Genomic DNA, 16,820 nt, shown 5'->3' with positions numbered 1-16,820 from the left:
GCATCTGAGGTAGAGGGTTTATAAAAGTCACAGCATTTTAGTTGTCTTTTTGCTAATATTAATAATCTTTAATAGGGGAGCAAGAAGCCTTTAACTGCTGCTGAAGTCTATTGTCAGCTCCTAGGCTTGAGTACAGGCCATGCAGGCTTATGAAGTGGCTACTTCTTTTGTGTCTTCATACCATCTACTAGGTGCTGTGCAATTACTTCTTCTCAGGGCAGAAGTTGTTAACGTCATTAACTTAGCTAAGAGGGACTATTGCATGTGCCATTCTCTTTGGAGTAATAGGTTATGGGATCTTTATTCCTTTCCTCTATACACTGTAGGCTTGCCTACATCCTGGCCCTGGCCCCAGCTATTACTCATTTCCCTAGAGAGAAGGGGTATGTTATGCCTGAAAGATGATAGCTTGAATAAAGTTGTATCCCCCTTGCTGGGGAAATGCACTGAATCTTGCAGCTGACTGTCCTTTATTAACCCAGCATTTGTCTTGAGAAGTGCTGGTGAGGTCATTAGTCTGGAAGGCCACTAAACTACAGACCTTAAGCAGAATTGCTTTTCAGGCCAGGAAGGGAGACTGGATCATATGTTGAAGAGTAGAGCAGTGCAAGCAGAGTCTTGTGTTAACCCTTACAGTATTATTTCAAGACTGACATTTCTGTTGCTGCATCCACGAACTTTTTTTTTCCCATGCAGCCTAACTGATGGCAGTTCAAGAGGAAAAGATGAGTTTAAGCCTTGGTTACACAGCTACATACATACTTTTACACTGTGGCAGCTGCCTCTGTGTGTACAGACATACTCACCTGTTCAGATGATTGAAGGAGAATGAGGGTTCTTCCATGTCCATAGTGGTGTATGTACAGGGCACTTATACATAATCTGATACCATCACTCAAGGCTGCGCCTTTGGCTTCTAAGCTGACTGACAACAGGAGAGTTTAAACCAGAAAGAAAGACAGTGCGGACATCTTGTTTTCTCTGCACAAGCTGAGAGCAGTACAGAGGGAATTTTATTGTCTATGTGTCAAAGGAAGCAGGAAGAAGTATCAACATGAGGGCTATGGGAAGTGCAGTAAGAACTAAATCTAAATACAAGTTCTGTGTTGGCTACATAAGAACACAGAACCACACTGATTAATTACAAAAAGACATACATGATATTTTTCTTAAAGAAAGAGGCCTTCAATTTCTTAGTTCTGAGCTGTACCAGTGATAAAGATGTAAATGGTTTTGGAGCACCCTATCAGTGCTAAAGTAGAATAGTGATGTGCATGGAAGGGGACCGTTCTGGTCCCACTAGCACCATCTCAGCCCTGACCTGGAGGGAAGCTCTGCTCTGCAGAGATTATGGGGGATTCAGTAGCCTTCTGGGCTTAAGTTGAGTTGCTCTTGAGCAGACAGGGCCAGGGCACTACTGAAGGACAGTGGTTGTGATACAAGTAAACACCTGCTCAGAAAATGGACAAAAATATTAAATTCCCTAAGGAGTTTAGCTTGGCTGTAGAGGGACCATCTCCACCTTGCTCTGGCAGAGCAAACACCTAGCCAGAATAGCGCTTGCTTTCTTAGGTTGTTATAAATCCCTAATGCAGGTCTTAATGTTGACAGGACAACAGTGCAAGACCACTGGAATATGTATTGTTATTTCAGCCAGACTTGCTCACACAGGGCACCTCCTCCACCTGTTCCTGTTCATTAGGGACAACTCGAAATACTTCATTTAGAAGGAGCAAGTGGCTAAACCAACCACCTGAAGTGATTAGCCAGAACTACTGGAGCAAGGTCAAGCCCATCTAATCCAGACTCTTGTCCTCTGGCAACATGAACATTCTTCTGTTTGTTATGGTTTCTTAAACTCCACAATTTTAAGGACAGTCATGTTTCAGTCTATACAACACCACATGTGAGCCTACCTTAAGGGGCAGGCACCTGATTAAGGCTTTCACCTGAAATACTTAAAAAAAATTAAATTCTTCCTGTTAAGCAGATCTGACAACAGCAATACAGCTACTGTATAAACAGAAACTATGTTTCAACCACAGTTCTGGAGTCATTTATTCTGGTAGATCCAAGAGACTAGGTACTGACCCATACAGTAGCACACAGGTAAAACAGTCAACTGAAAAAAAAGCACTCCACTCCCAGCTAAAACACTTGCTAACATACCTTAAGCTCCTAAAGACTCATTTATCTTATTATATCAGAGTTAAAAAAAAGGCTAGTGTGTCACAGACTGATGGACACCCAAACCTGCTCTTCAGTATATGAAGTTTACATCAGTAGCACTCTAGCAGTTTTGCTCACTAATTCATTCAGCTATTAAAAAAATTAGAGTTGGCCAGGTGTCAAGGGACTTGTGTACATAAAAGTATTAAGAGGAACTCTTATTTCAAGGTTTGCATTAAATTTAAAATAGTTTTTCTAGTAGTAGGTCAGCGCTTGTTCAAGTCTTTCAAAACTCACCTAGACCTCACATACAGCATAGGCAGTGTCTATCCATTCTTAGTGTATGGACACAGTTCCCTTCCACAGAGTTCAGAGGGACTTGTACTGCAGAACAGACATCAGACCTAATGAACAGTGAAATTTATACCCCAGAGCTACATGAGCAATCACGTGAATATTTAACATTAAATAATTAATAGGATTCCTCAAGATCCATCTTTTTTATTCCGCAGGCACTAAAGAGTATGAGTTAAAATCTAGTTCTTTATTTTCATTCCTTTTCTGTAGCTCTAAAAACTGCAGAAATGGAAGAGACTCATCTCCAGCCTTTTTTTCCTTATGGCTAAAGGCAGACAGATCAGAAGCCAGAGCAGGTAGATGAAGGAGGAAAGAGGTGGAAGTGCAAAAGCTTGTCTTTCATAGTACCCTCAGGTTTCGTACGGCGTAAAACTGGATTGCACTAATCTTCTCTGTCACAGGGGGATGCTGTCTTGTTTGTTAGCAAGGAAGCTAAGCTTTATATTGAAGTGATTCATCCTGTTACAAAGATGGGTGGAAGCAAGAGCAAGAAGGGGAGAATTGTTTGGTCATTTTCCAGTTTCTTGCACCATCTGCTAAATGGGGGTGATAGAAACAGTAAGGGGCAGGAGTTCTACCACACAGAGAAACATAGCAGAAGGCTTGAAATAGGAACCCTTGAGAGGGCTTATATTTGCTCCTATGTCCATCTTGAGAAATCATCAACATTAAATACATAAGATTTAAATGCCTCCTAACGTACATAATTGTGCAACTAAATCTTGAAAGAGGGTATTCTTGTCTGGCTACAGCTGAGGATTAAGAGACCTTGAACTCTACCTATTATTCATTCCTTAAACATCCACTTCCTTTGGTTTTCTAAGGTAGTGGCCTCAGTTACATCCCACAGGAAAGCACTTAATTACTAGGTCAAACAAAGCATTTTGTTTTAAGCCATTCTGCCCTGGTGATGTAACACGGCTAAGCATCTCTTTTGCCCTGCTCTCAAGAAAGCACCATTGCAGCTCACGCCTCACATCTGTTTTGAAGTCGTCTTCCCTGCAACACACTTCCCCTCCTTTCCATCTAAAAAGGCTCAAGTCTATCCAGCTATTGAATGTGCTCTGTATGAAGCTACTAATTATTCTCAAGAGCTTTCTAGTTACACTGAATTAACTAATCAAAGTAACGGTGTGGATGCATTCTAGTTTTATCTAAGTAGCTTTTATTATTTTTTTTTTCTGGATTTCATCCACTTTAATAAAACCTGACATTCAGTCTCCCTTGCTGACTGCTGCTTGTATTTCTCACATCATTCACAGTGGCATATGAACTTTCAGCCCGCTGCATAGCAAACATTATGCAAAGCCAGTTTGTGGCTTCCAAGTGACCCGTATTATTTACAGGTAACTGTGGTACCTTTAGTGCTAACATCATTATTAGCATCCAGACACTAAATATGTTCATTTACAGCCACACAAAATTGAGCAGAGGACACATCCAAATGGGTGCTTGGCTTGCTACTGCTGTTTAATTTCAAACTGTTGCATGTAGCTGGAGTGCAAGGGAGGGGAGAAGTGTTGCACTGCTCTGTGGAAACTGGCATCCTCTTCTGGATTAACCTTATCTTGGATCAGCAGCAAGTTGTGCCACCTCCCTGTGGATTGTCCTCCTGGTTGTACAGCGTAGCAGAAAAGTACAGACTACAAGGAGAGCTTTGAAGGACAGGCTGCAGTGGTATGAATATAGCATCTTCCAAGTTACATCACAGTTAGGGATGTACAATTAGGAACCTGTAAGGCCTGAGTTAAATTGCTTGTGGGTAGTACTTCAAGGATTAACACTGCTTTAACTCAACGGAAGAGCTGATTTGTTTGGGGATGAGAACTCATTCTCTGCCACCAAAATAGCACTGCTTATGTGAAGGTGCGGCACAGCAATACTGCAACAAAAAACCTGGTAGAGCTAACCTCCATCACGTTTATAACAAGTTCACGGGAAAGAATAAGCCCAGCTCTAGCGAAACTAAATATGTAATATTTCAGAAGGTTTAGCAACTTGTCAATGCTGTGATAAAACAAGACTCAGTTTCTCTCGAGGATACTCCCGCTCCCAAGCTCAGTTTTTGCATCACCTAGATCCATGCATTCAGATCACTTCAAAGCCATACTGTTATAACTTCTGGCAACCCCACTGTTTCCAGGCCCTAGGACTCAAAGGGAGTTCTGACAACACTCCAGATTTCTGACAAGCATTACACTGCTTAATCAGTAGTACAACACTTCCCTGAAAAGTGTAGGAAGAGTCAAGGCTGGTAGCAGTCAGAAAGGCCCAGCCCTTTGGGCAAGGCTAGCGTAAGTGGTGCTGTTAAAGACTGCAGCTACCCAAAGAGCCAGGACACAAGCACAGCTCTGGGACTGGGGTGGGGAACTCCTTTCAGGAGGCTCCAGGCTGAGCTGTCAGGAAAGCAGCCACAATCTTCTCAAGCAGAGCTTCCCACCAACAGGTGTCTGTAACTCTAGCGTTAACACTACAGTGAGGAAGGAGCAAGACCCTTGTGGAAAGGAAAAAATGCTTGTAAAACCTGTTCACATCATTAAATCCTTCTTTAACTATTTACTCTTAAAACTTGTACCTCAGTAACTGAAGTGCCTTCCGCAAGCTTTCACAGTAGCAAAGCAGTCACTAGAAGTTAATAGAGAGAAGGCTGATGAAGCGATGACTCAAAGTTCAGGCTTCCCACCAGCCCCTGCCTGCCCTTGCCTCCACTGCTGGGACGATTGAGGTGTCTGTGCCTGTTTTCATATGGCAATGGCATAGGCGTATCCTGACCCACTCAACCACAAAAGGACTTGCAGCAACAGCTCACCAGCATTGCAGTGGGTAAAGAGGATCATCACCCCACTGTCTACCCCCTCAAAGAAATGCTTTGAAATAGGCAGGACTGAACACACAAGATGTGGTTTCTCTGGATGAGAGGCCCTTGTATGATCAATAAGGCTGAGCAAATACAGCCCTGTCTCTCACAAGAGCAATGCTAAACAAAGTGTTCAGAATGACAAAACCAGGAGTTTTTGCACAAGACGCAGGGACCATCCTATTCCAGCATCACTTCTCCCTCAGCCCTGCAGGCCTTGCATGAGTAGAAGACTTCTGTGCAGACAGGGAAGAAGTACTGTTGACAAGACACTTCATTTACTTGATGTCAACACAAAAATATTTGATAGCAAGTCTGCTGACCCCACTCACTTCATATTCTTCCTGCAGCAAACTCCCATCAACATACAGATCTTTATTTTTTTTTTAAAAATACTTGTTTCAGTGAATTAAGATGGACACCTCTCCCAGAAACAGGCAGGTTAATCCTCTGAGACCCATGGGATCCAGCTCTGGGACTGACCGACTAGGAAGTACCTGGGAAGATCAGCACTCTGTTCCACTCCTGCTCCCCTATCCCCTTTGACAGAATCCCTGCAGCTGGATCCAGGTCCCAGCTGTGGCCAGCAGGAAGTCTGTGGAGCCAGGCACACAAGGCACAGCTCTCTTCATACCCGGATCTGGTACCCATTGAGGTCTGGCATGGCTTTGGAATCGGCAGGCTTCTTCTCACCAGATGGCCTGTGAGCGAACAGGATAAGAACTATTCAGAAACCATTTTTCAGTCAGGAGGTGTTGCACATAGAGATGGCAGCACAGGGGAAGGTACAGGAAAGCTTCAGACTTATCCTACACTATCAAGGACAGGATTATTCTGCATCCTCCAGTAACTGTCCCAACGATCTCCATGGAAGAGAATGCAAGTTAGGAAGAGTAGGAAGTCCACTCTGGTACCTCGGATCAGTTTCAGGAAAATAATCTTACTGACAGCAGTGTAAGTTTTGGAATCTCTTTGGGGCAGCGGGCTGTGAGACACCAGAGCTCAGACCCTTGTATAAGGTTAAATATCAGCTACCAAGACCACTGTCTATTTGAGCTGCCTTCCTCCTCCCTGCCAAAACAAAAAAAAAAACCCGGCTGTACCCCCAACTCCCCAAGCAATGATAAATTCACAAAGGCACAGACTAGGGAATAATGCTACTGCAGGTCACAGAAGTATCCGCTGATATAAAGAACCCCAGTAAGATATCAGAAGGATCCAAAAGCAGACAGCAGGGTGGAGTCTGTGAGTAAAACAGAGATGCTCTAGATAGGTCTCCTTGCCCAACAGCCCCACTCACCGTCGGTCCCCACGGCTATTGCGCCGATGGGGGCTGGCCTGACCTCTTTGTGGGGAGGAGACATCTTTCTTTCTGTCCTTGGTGGGAGATGGTGGCCCAGTTCCTTTGCCAATCTGCCAGAAAAATTGAAGAGCAACGTGAGCAGAAAACCAAAAAACCAGAAAACACAAAGCTTAACAATGATTAATTATATAGAAATAAAAGATAAAAAGGCAAGGCAAGTGCATCAGAAATGCAAAAACCAGAAAAAACCAAGCTACAGCAACAGCTATGGCTCCAAGGACTGTATACAGTCCAAGCTAATCACAACTGCTGTACTGCACAAGCATCCATTAGGGATCACCCTGTATACAAAGAAGAGCCTCCTGCCACTTCATTCCCCCAGCACACCATCAGCCAGGTAAGACAGTGGACGCAGCAGCAGCAAGCTACTCCCCATTTGCTGGTTACCTTCAGCCTCATATCCCGGGCATGTCTCTCAAGCTCTTTGCGGAAGTCTTCCCGGGTTAGCTTGTCTAAATCCAGGATGGAGTGCTTCCACTCGATCTGTTCCACGCTGTGTGGGTCATGGGACACACAGTGGCCCAGCTTCACCTTTTTGAGAGAGTGCCAGCAGCGGCGATACGCCTCCTCAAAGTCAAAGATGAGTTCGCTCAGTGTGCGGAAGACAGGTGCTTTGTACATGAGCTCCTCACGTCGGCTGATGCCCAGTGCCCCGTAGCGGCCTCCAAAGTTCACCCCCAGCACAATGTGTCGGAAGTAGTTCCCTGAGAAGTGGGTTTTGAAGCTGATGGGGAAACGGTCCAGCGTGGTCATGTTGTTGGTGAGGTAACTGACAGCAGCCGCTATTCAGGAAACAAACAGTGATACCGTTTTCTAGACAAGATACTTCCTTCCTGCTCCAAACCCTCCCAGCCTGCTCAGCAGACTCACCACTGATTCAGGCATCACATAGGCAGGATTTTTTTCCAGACCAAGAGTCCTGCTCATTGCAAGCTGCCCTACTTTCATCCAGGTCATGGGGAAACCAGGCTTGGCCTCTTCAACAAGACGGTTAACAAAGGGGAGTTAATTTTGAGGCAGTCTTGTGATGCAGAAGTTGCAATGCTAACACCTCAAGTGTACTGTGTTCCATAGCTCCCAAATTGTAATGCTTATTATTATTCCTCAGTTTGTTTTAATCTGTTCTACTAGCTACTATTTCACACACAAACTGAGAAACCTTCAGGACAAAATACTCATCAGACTACCCTTCTGAACCATTCATTTGCCATCTCTGCCCCTCCAGGTGGCTTTGCCAATGTTCATCAAGAATCTATAGCCCGAGTGACATACACTAAGCCTGGAAGATAGCTAGGAAAGATGTGTGCTTAAAGATGACACATCTAAAATTAAGAAAGGTGTTGTCTAAGCTGGCAGGCAGTGTTAGACCTAATAGTGAAGTGACATTCACCATAATTAGAGGTTGGGGAGGATCCCTAACATATTTTAACATAGAACACATGCAGGCAACGTTGCAGTAAGGGAACAATGTTATCCACAAATGACTTCCTGACCTAAGTCTAGCTAATGTTTTTGCCCCTCTTTAGGTGTTCCTTAGATCCTTCCTTTATCTTTTATTCACTTGTAGAGTTAACTGAAGCAGCACCACCTGTCTTGGGGAAGGAGGAGCAACTCTGAAGAACTAGTTCTGATATTTCAGAGAACTGCTTGGATTTGGATTTTATTGGTGGGGTTTTCTGAGAGAACTGGGGAGGGAAACCAGAGGGATGTGGGGCTTGGTGACAATATTATCAGCAGCCTCAAAGCATCATAAGAGAGCAGAGGAGAAAACACAAGGATAGACAGACATGCACAATTCCAAGAGGAAAGGATACATTCCCAGGATCACAGCTTCCAGGCATTTTATTGGCAGGGCCTCTTTGGTCATTTCTTTGGCCAGGTCCATCAGCCTGCAAAGCGGGACAAGGGAAAGATGAGGACAGTTAGAGGGCTTGTGCTGTCAAGTATGGCCAGTTCAGCCCTTTTGCACTATATATGTAAGATAGGTTTCCAGGAGAGAAGGTGGGCCACTGAGGACAGGGAACAGAAGAAAATACCTTCTTTAGGAATATATTAAATCCAAACCAGGTCTCTACCACATGCTGTTGCTGCTTACAAGGAACTCCTTTCAGTGAGTTACAGCAAAGCTTCCTACTAGGCCAATCTCTGTTCTCAGGGAGACCACAGCACTTGGCTTAGTGAGTTCTGGATGGACACCAATGTGATGACAAGGAGAAACCTCAAAGGACTGAGCGCCAGCAGTGCTTGCCTCACAAGGTTCAAGGACAGAGAAGCCCTCTTCTCTGGCATCAACCTTAGTCTCCATTCAACAAATGCTGCGGAGGAGACATTGCACTAATTTTATAACACAAGACATTTGGGGTCACAAAAGTCTATGGACTAGACCAATAGTAAGAAGCAAGTCTTGGGAGATTCTCAATATGCTGGCCAAGAGTCAATGAATGTCAGGTGCTGACCTCCAGGAACTTATGGGTCGCAGCTCTTCCCAAAATCTGCAGTCAGGAGAATCCCCCTTCTCCTTCAAAGTATGAGGCACCAAAAGCTTAGTGAGCCTAGATTCTGCACAGGCACTCACAGGAGCTATGAAGAAGACCTATAAAGAGACTTGGCTTTTACAAAGCTTGTTTAGGGCAGGACCTGATTTTGGAGTCCATCAGAAGTTCATATAGTTATATTCCAGTTAGAAGCAGGCAGAATCTGCACATCTTTGAAATACATTTACATTACTTTACTGGATTTACTGATTCATGACAACAAAACCTACGCTTGTCCTTGAGAAAGGCCAGACACAGCTCTGCCCAGCTGTGCCCCAGGCAACAGACAATGAAGTCACCTTAAGTAGGACGGAACTGCAGTGCTGAAAGCCCGGAGTGCCACCTAGACCTTGGCCAGGGGATGGAAGAAAAAGCAGTGGGTATAGCAAGGCCCCAGCATCTAAACCAAGGGTTAAATGCTGTAGAGGCTGCCAGCACTTACCCAGTCAGAGGTCTGCTCTTCTTAATCTCAAAGAATTGTGTCCCAGTGTGATTGTACCTGGAGGCAAGAAGTTAAGGGCTTGGCAGCTTGGAAAGTAGTTTGAAGAAAACCTGCCTGAAGAACTTTCATGGTACTTACTATTCTCATCCCACAAATATAACAGCAACGCAAGAAAGTTCCCCCCTCCCTCTCCTGCACTTCTCCCATTTATAGTCCCTCCTTACTTTCACTGTATATCCTTCTTCTCCCCACACAGTTTCCACTCCATTTCCCAAACGTCCATGCTTACAGCACATGCTCTGCTCAGCTTTCCAGTTACCAGGGCAGAACAAAGTTTGATAGATTTCTGCCTGCTCCAGTCTGCACAGAACACAGGCAGCACTGAACCATTCATGGTACCTTATTTTGACTGACTGGAGCCCAACGCAGAGCACAACCACCTTAAATGGGTGAGAGGTACCAAGAGGTCTGCCTTCTTACCTTGTTTTAGGGCTGAAGCCAGAGCTAGCTCTGTATCTCATCAGTGAGATTAGATGGTGCTTGCATGGCACATACTTGGTGTCCAGCACAACAGGGATGGAGAAATCTCATTCCCAGGACACAGTCACACAGGCAGCTCTGCATATAAAAGGGCAGGATACCACAGATGCACAAAAGCAGGGCGGCTGACTGTCCTTTAGACAGAGAAGACCTGCGAGGCAGTTTTCTCACCACCACAGCTCATCCATGCCTTAACAGTGAGGTGAAAGTTTGTAGCCCACCTGAGACCTGGCTGTCAGGGTGTCAGATATGTGTGTTTTTAATGAAATGGCACTGTAAAGCCGCTGACCTAGAAGGGTGAGTAGTGGGGAAAGGCCCTTGATAACATGTCCATTTGTTAGATGGAGTAAACAGGATCAGAAGGTAACTTGGGCAGAAGAGAAACAGAGCAGCAAAACGATCCCAAGGTCTGCTTCCTGTTTTCAGGGAGCAAGTTTCAGTTCCCCTCCAGAGCTTTTCTGTTCTGCACAAGGGAAGGAAAGTCCCCTTGTTCCCTCTTCTAGGGTTATCACATCAGTGACTAAGGTAGCAGTAAAGGATACTGAAGCTCCCTGATGTAGCGCTGTACAGCTTCCAGGCGCTCAGGGATGGGGGTGGACGGCTGGAATGCAGGCACACTTGGTATGGGAATCTGAAATGGGGAGCAGAACATAAATTACTGCTTCCAAACCTCTCCAGCTTCTTGCTGAACTCGGTAGCACATAGCTACAGGGAGCGTGTTCCTCTGAAACCAGCCCCTTTTTGCTGCCCAAAGTGATGACACCAGGATCATTCCTTTCTTCCCACACTGATAACTCGGAAGGGGTTCAGAATGAAGCACCAGCACAGAGCTGCAAGAGAAACTGTGTGAAAGGGTCCTGCATTTAGCCAGGGTTGCATTGGAAGAATTAGATAAAATTAACTGATAGGGTAACATGCGAGACAGGAAACCTATCACCCGAGGGAACTTGGCCTCATTTGAGCATGCAAACTGGAAGACACAAAACCAAAATAAGAGGAGAAAGGCAAAAATGGAGAATGAGTTTCCCCAAAGCCACCAGAGCATGGAACAGTGCCGTAAGCAAGGGTATAAAGGTCCCTCACTGCCCTCTGGCATCTCAGGTGAGTTGGCACTGACTAGGACTCAGGCTTGACAACACCATGACTCCCGCCCACCCCCACCCCGCAGTGTCCATTCTTTTGAATTATGTGCTCAGAGAATGACTTCAGAAAGTTCGCCGTTTGGACTGCTGTCCCATTCTGAGGCCTCAGCTTTATGGGTCCAGTCACATTTTCCTCACCATTTGCTCCACAGGGGATAACTGTAGCCTTGTCAGCAGCTGAGATGTGGCTAAGGAGAGAGAAGGGTCCTGTCCACAGGACAAATATGATGGAGAAGACAAATTTGGTGTGACTGACAGGCTTGGAGAAACAGCCCAGCATTTTCCCTCAGAATAGCTCATACCTTGTACACACTCCTCTGATACCAGACTGCAGCTTTTCACAGCAGTTTGGTTTTCTAGCATTTCAGTTCCTCCTCAGACTTCCCACAGAGCTGGGTTAGCCCCAACTAAGAGTGAGTGAGTCAGAACCGGATCATCCCTTGGGCCTTCCACTCCGCTGTGCACAATTGCCTCTGCAGGCCATGATTTTGTAGCCAGCAGTGCTGTTTGGCCACTCATCATCCTCCACATGTATTTCTGTAGCCACTTACTTCTGTACCTCCTTCTCCTGCCCTGGGTTGGCACAAGTGACTGGTGAACCAGGTCAGGCACCCAAACCAGCTGAAAGCTGAGCCAGCAAGCATCGGTAGTTTTCAGTCAGATCAGTTCCCTGTCCTGGTTTGCCACATGGTTGCAGTCTGCTTATGCCCACCCAGCACAGGGGCCGGGGACTGCTTAACCTTGAGAGATGGTGTGTTGCTGCCTCTGGAAACCTTAATCTGTAGGTGTTTTTCACTCTAGCTCCAAATACCATCAGCAAGTAAACGTTGAGCTAAATACTCAGTCTTTATCAATTTTCTCTCCCGTGTTTTGATCTTGCTTTTTTTTTTTTTGAAAACTAAGTAGCACCATTTGGCCACTGGTACCCATTTTCCTAGCACCTCTTGGAGGTGCCAGTTGCCATCTCCAGTGCCTCATTTCTGTACCCTGCTTGGAGCAAGCAGAGGCACTGGCTGGTTCACTTGAAGGAGACGGCAGAGGAACAGCAGGAACAGATGTGAAACAGGGTTTGTTCAGCTGCAGCAGGAGCAGGGAAGGCTCCAGAGAGTGACACAGGGATGGAGCCGTCTCTGGAACTACACAAGCTGAGTCAGTTTGGATGCTGAGAGCTGACACACTGAGTCATAGGAAATCATTTCCAGGCAGAAACAATGAAAGAGGTAGCAACCAGGACAGGCTGACTATTTAACTTTGTTTTATTCCTTCAGCATGGAGACTTTCACACTTTTTGAGTGGAGACAGATGGATTAAGTGCATGTTGACAGCACAGACTAATGGTTCTGAGTAGTTACTCCTCCCTTTACTAGTACAGGCCCCAGATCCCCTTGCACAGAGGACTGTGCAACACAGAGAGCGTAATGGCAACCAGTTCAGCAGGGGACTAGTTAATGCAGAAGAGCCTGCTGCACCTCAAGTAATTAAACTGATGAAAGTACAGTGTGCTCGCTCTCTCTCAGATCTGGGCCTGCAGCCCAGACTGGGCTACAGTTTCTTTTGCATCAGGTCTATAGCATTTTAATGGGGCAACAGAAGACTGAGAGGAATAGAGGAATAAGGTCTCCATCCCTCAGTCCTACACGGGCAGGATGGGAGACCCTAACACTTTGTTCTTACCCAGCATCATCCACTGCACATCTCAGAAGGGCTATAAACATTAGGCAGTCTTTGCAATCTTCCAGAAAGCAAAAAGGAATTTATTTGTAACAGAAAAGATAGGAAATCAGATCTATATTGTTTCCTTTTTGTTACTCTGAAAGCTGGAGAGAGAGCTAGGAAGAGAGCCCAGATTTCCCAGAGCACCTACCTATGCCAGGCTTAGCAGACTGACTGAACATGTCCTTGGACCCTCGTCACTTGAGTGGAGGGGTTGCATTACCCCACTCCTAGATTCACACACCCCGGCAGGCTGACTGCATGCATGGGATTGGGAGTCTGCTTTTAGAAAGGGAATCCTGAGAACAACAGAGGTTTTTGTGTACTAAGTGGGCTGCGCTGTACAGGAGACAAGGCAGATGGGAGCAGGGCACAGACAAACCTCCACCCTTATCCTTATCACAAAGTTGCTTTTTTGGCCCACCTGGTTTAGCAACAGTTTCTTTCATGGTGCGCATATGTACCCAAGCACCTCCCTAATTGTCCTTTTTCAAGCTACATGGGAGCAATGCCAATCCCAGTTGTTAGCCTGACTAAAGAAACTGGATTTTTCACTTCTCCCTCTATATGAACCCATTAGATGCAACTCTTCTTGCCTTTGCCCTCATAACCACCTCACTTAAAATCCATAATTTCTTAATGAGGCAAGCACACATCACTTTGTATTTCCAGTGTGGACCCATTTGATGGTTCCAGCAGCTCCAAGCAAAGCAATACCCCACCCTGTTGCTAGAAAGGAAACAACCTACAGGAGGGTGGCACTCTCAAGCCTAGCATGCACAGTCAGTCAGCTATGTCCTGCCACCATGACCCAGCTCACTTGATACCCACTCACCCCAAATCTACTTGAAGGAAATTGAGACCAGAAGGGACCTCTGAGCTCTCACACCCCCCTTGAAAGACACAAGCCCTGCAGCTGATCTGAGAACATATTCATAAAGTCTGATCACAGCCTCCTGCAGTCATCATTTTACGGTATTTAGTTTATGGACAACTCAGAGTTATTTCCCACAACACCCAATACTGGCTACCGATTCAAGGCCCAAAATTTTGGACTAGGCAAACCACTGTCCGATTCCCAACACCTGAAAAGGCCTATTCACCCTCCAGCACCTGGAGAGTACCTGGCTTTTCAAAGGAGCTAGCCCTGCAGGGTACGCTCATCTGTTGCATCAGCCATTCAAAGAAACTTGAGGGCACCAAGACAGGTGGTGATATAAGCAGCCCTCAAAGATAAAACCACATCCCTAAAGGGGAAAAAGAGCTAGGGAAACAGAGCCCATCCATCCTTGCTGCTTCCTACATTCCAGCTGTATGCCTGTTGAGCTCAGGAATGGGATCTCAGATTGCAGAGTGCTGAATAGAGTTTATAGATCTGGTTCCCAGCGGTGCTGGCAAATGAAAAAAAAAAAAGCAGCAGTCCAGTTTCACCTGTTGTTGCAAGAGCTCGTACCACTTGTGTCCCCTAACTGTAACCCTTTGGCACCAAGACTATGAAGTGAGAACAGTAGATGTACTTCACTTTAAGACCAAAACCAGAGACTGAACACTGTATTTCCCTCCCCTCATGCTCTGGACTCCTGTGAACTTTTTTCTTCCGTTTCCCTCACCTCTCCTGGCCAAATAGGCCCTTTCGGTTAGGAAATTAAGTAGCGCATGTTCTGATTGATCTGAACCATGTTTTCAGCCTTCACCCAGGCTCAGGACAAAGTCAGAGGAGAGGAAGGAAATCTGAAAAGGAAGGAGAAGTCTAGAGGGGTTAGAATAGGGACTGTAATCAGGATTCAAGATTCGTTTTGGTTGCAGCCACAGATGCCTATAACTCTTCACTGCACAAAGGATGTTAGATCACATGCTTTTCCAGAGTTCCTTGTGGAAAGCAGTAGGGATTGCCTGTGCACTAGATAATAGCATGTTCTTGCATACTTCAAATTACCTTCCCAAGGAGGCAAGTCCTTGCTAAAAATGCCTGAGCAGGAAAAAACCCTCATCTTTTTGTATTTGAATTTCCTCTGTTAGCATGATGGGAAGGAATACTCTCATACCCCTCCAATGGAGTGACACCAAATGTTTGCAGTGTCTTTTGTTCACAGAATGCCAATGAAAGGGGGAGACTTTTCTCCCGCTGAGGTGCAACACAGATAGCAACAGTCACAAGAATTCACATGTAAATGTTTCAGTATGGCACAAGGTTGAGTGAAATGACCAGCGGTTCCTCTTTCATAGAGTTATCTGCAGCAAGGCCAGGGAGGCGCTTGGAAATCACCACAACATCCGACCCCACACTGCAACAAGCTCTGCAAGCGTTCGCTCACTCCTCTTAAAACTCTTTGGCATCAAGGGTCTCTTTTCTGGCAGACACCGTTCTGTGGAAGAATGCTTTCTGATGTGGGAGGCTGCACCCAAATTTAATTTCTTCTGGTTCAAAGACTCACCTTTGCCTGTCTCACTTACTCTTCCACCTCAAGTATTCGGACTCTTCTAAATTTAACCTTCCTCGTCTTTTCATTATTTATGCCGCCTTCCTCTCTAGGGCAAACCATCTCCCTTCCAGGGGTCTCGCACATCAGACACCTGGAGTCTGTTTTCCAGCAAGGCCTCAGAAGCAGAGGGTGCTGCTGGCGCGGTGGGGCCGGGCAGGGCCGGGCCCCGCGGCACCCGCCCGCTCTCCGATGGGCCCGTGGCTTTTCGTCCCGCAGGGGCACCCCGAGGGCACTTTTCCCGAGAGACCGCTCCCCAGCGGGGGAGCCCAGCCTCCAAGGGGGGCCGGCGAGCGACCCCTCCCCGCGGGGTCCCGCCATGGCCCCTCTTCCCTTCGTGCGCCCCGCACGGGCCGGGCCGGGGGGGGACTCACCTTGGGCAGGTCGGCGGCGCCCCGGATCCTCTGCGCCACCCGCTCCCCCTCGGGGTGGATCCTGCCCACATGCCGCCACATCCGCTCCCAGGTGGGCTCGTCCACGGGCAGCCCGCCGCGGTTGACGAAGAAAGGGACGCCGCCGTCGCGGAGATCCTCCTCGCCCTCCTCCTCCTGCTGCTCCTCGTCCCGCGCTGCCGCCGCCGCCGCCGCCTCGCTGGACGGGGGGCGCCTGCCTGCGGCCGCGGGCCCGCCGCCCCCCGGCATCGGCATCGCCGTCTACGCTCAGCACCCGCCGCCCGCCGCCGGGTCACCGGGGGCCGCGCCCCGCATGGCCGGCGCGCGGGGCACGGGGCGTCACCGCCCCCGCCTCGCCCCCGCAGATATCACAGCGGAGGGCTTTCGGGGAAAAGGGGGGGAAAGAGGCGGGCGGGGCGGCGCCGGGTGCCGCATCAGGCCGCCCCGCCGCAGCGGCGGGGCGGGGAGAGGCGCCGGCGGCCCAGCCGCCCGCGGCAGTGACGGCGGGCACCGCGCGGGGCGGGCCTGCGGCCGGGGCGCCCCCACCGCGCCGCCTCTCGAGCGCTCCGCGGGGCGGGGGGGCGGGCGGGGACAGCCGCCTCCGCGGCGGATGCTACTTGCCGGGTAACAAAAGCCCCCGCGCGGGGCGGGGCCGGGCCGGGAGCCCCTCCCCGCCGCGCTGCTCCGCGCCGGACCGGGCCGGGCGGCGCGGGGTCTCGCAGTGCCCCTGGAGGGGCCGGGGCAGGCGGGCAGCAGTGCCACTGCCCACAGACGATAAGGCTGTGAGGCGCCTGCGGGCGGGTGATAAGGGGGGGTGGGGCGGGGAGGGAG

At 47.9% G+C, this 16,820-nt stretch overlaps 2 protein-coding genes across 8 annotated transcripts in view; one reads left to right on the top strand and one right to left on the bottom strand.

Annotated features, from left to right (window-relative positions):
* ANGEL1 (angel homolog 1) overlaps positions 1-16,820 on the top strand; it is a 164,449-nt gene that overhangs the window by 14,709 nt on the left and 132,920 nt on the right. For 4 of the 7 annotated variants that reach the window (XM_075103558.1, XM_075103562.1, XM_075103561.1 and 1 more), the window contains one exon: positions 15,344-15,606. The exons of the other annotated variants lie outside the window; for them this stretch is intronic. In XM_075103558.1, coding sequence (XP_074959659.1) covers positions 15,344-15,441 — 98 coding nt within the window. In that variant the 3' untranslated portion in view covers positions 15,442-15,606. Of the gene's footprint in view, positions 1-15,343; positions 15,607-16,820 lie in introns of those variants that run through there. 7 annotated transcript variants of the gene reach the window in all.
* On the bottom strand, positions 971-16,737 carry VASH1 (vasohibin 1). The gene is made up of 7 exons (XM_075103565.1): positions 15,972-16,737; positions 10,805-10,893; positions 9,723-9,779; positions 8,561-8,635; positions 7,134-7,515; positions 6,684-6,796; positions 971-6,084 (listed from the first exon to the last, which is right to left on the bottom strand). Exons 1-7 carry the CDS (start codon positions 16,242-16,244, stop codon positions 6,012-6,014), a joined length of 1,062 nt encoding a protein of 353 aa, XP_074959666.1. The 5' UTR covers positions 16,245-16,737; the 3' UTR covers positions 971-6,011.

The sequence above is a fragment of the Phalacrocorax aristotelis genome, chromosome 9, assembly GCF_949628215.1.
Source record: "Phalacrocorax aristotelis chromosome 9, bGulAri2.1, whole genome shotgun sequence".
Taxonomy (NCBI): Eukaryota; Metazoa; Chordata; class Aves; order Suliformes; family Phalacrocoracidae; genus Phalacrocorax; species Phalacrocorax aristotelis.
This window is presented reverse-complemented; position numbering and strand designations above follow the sequence as displayed.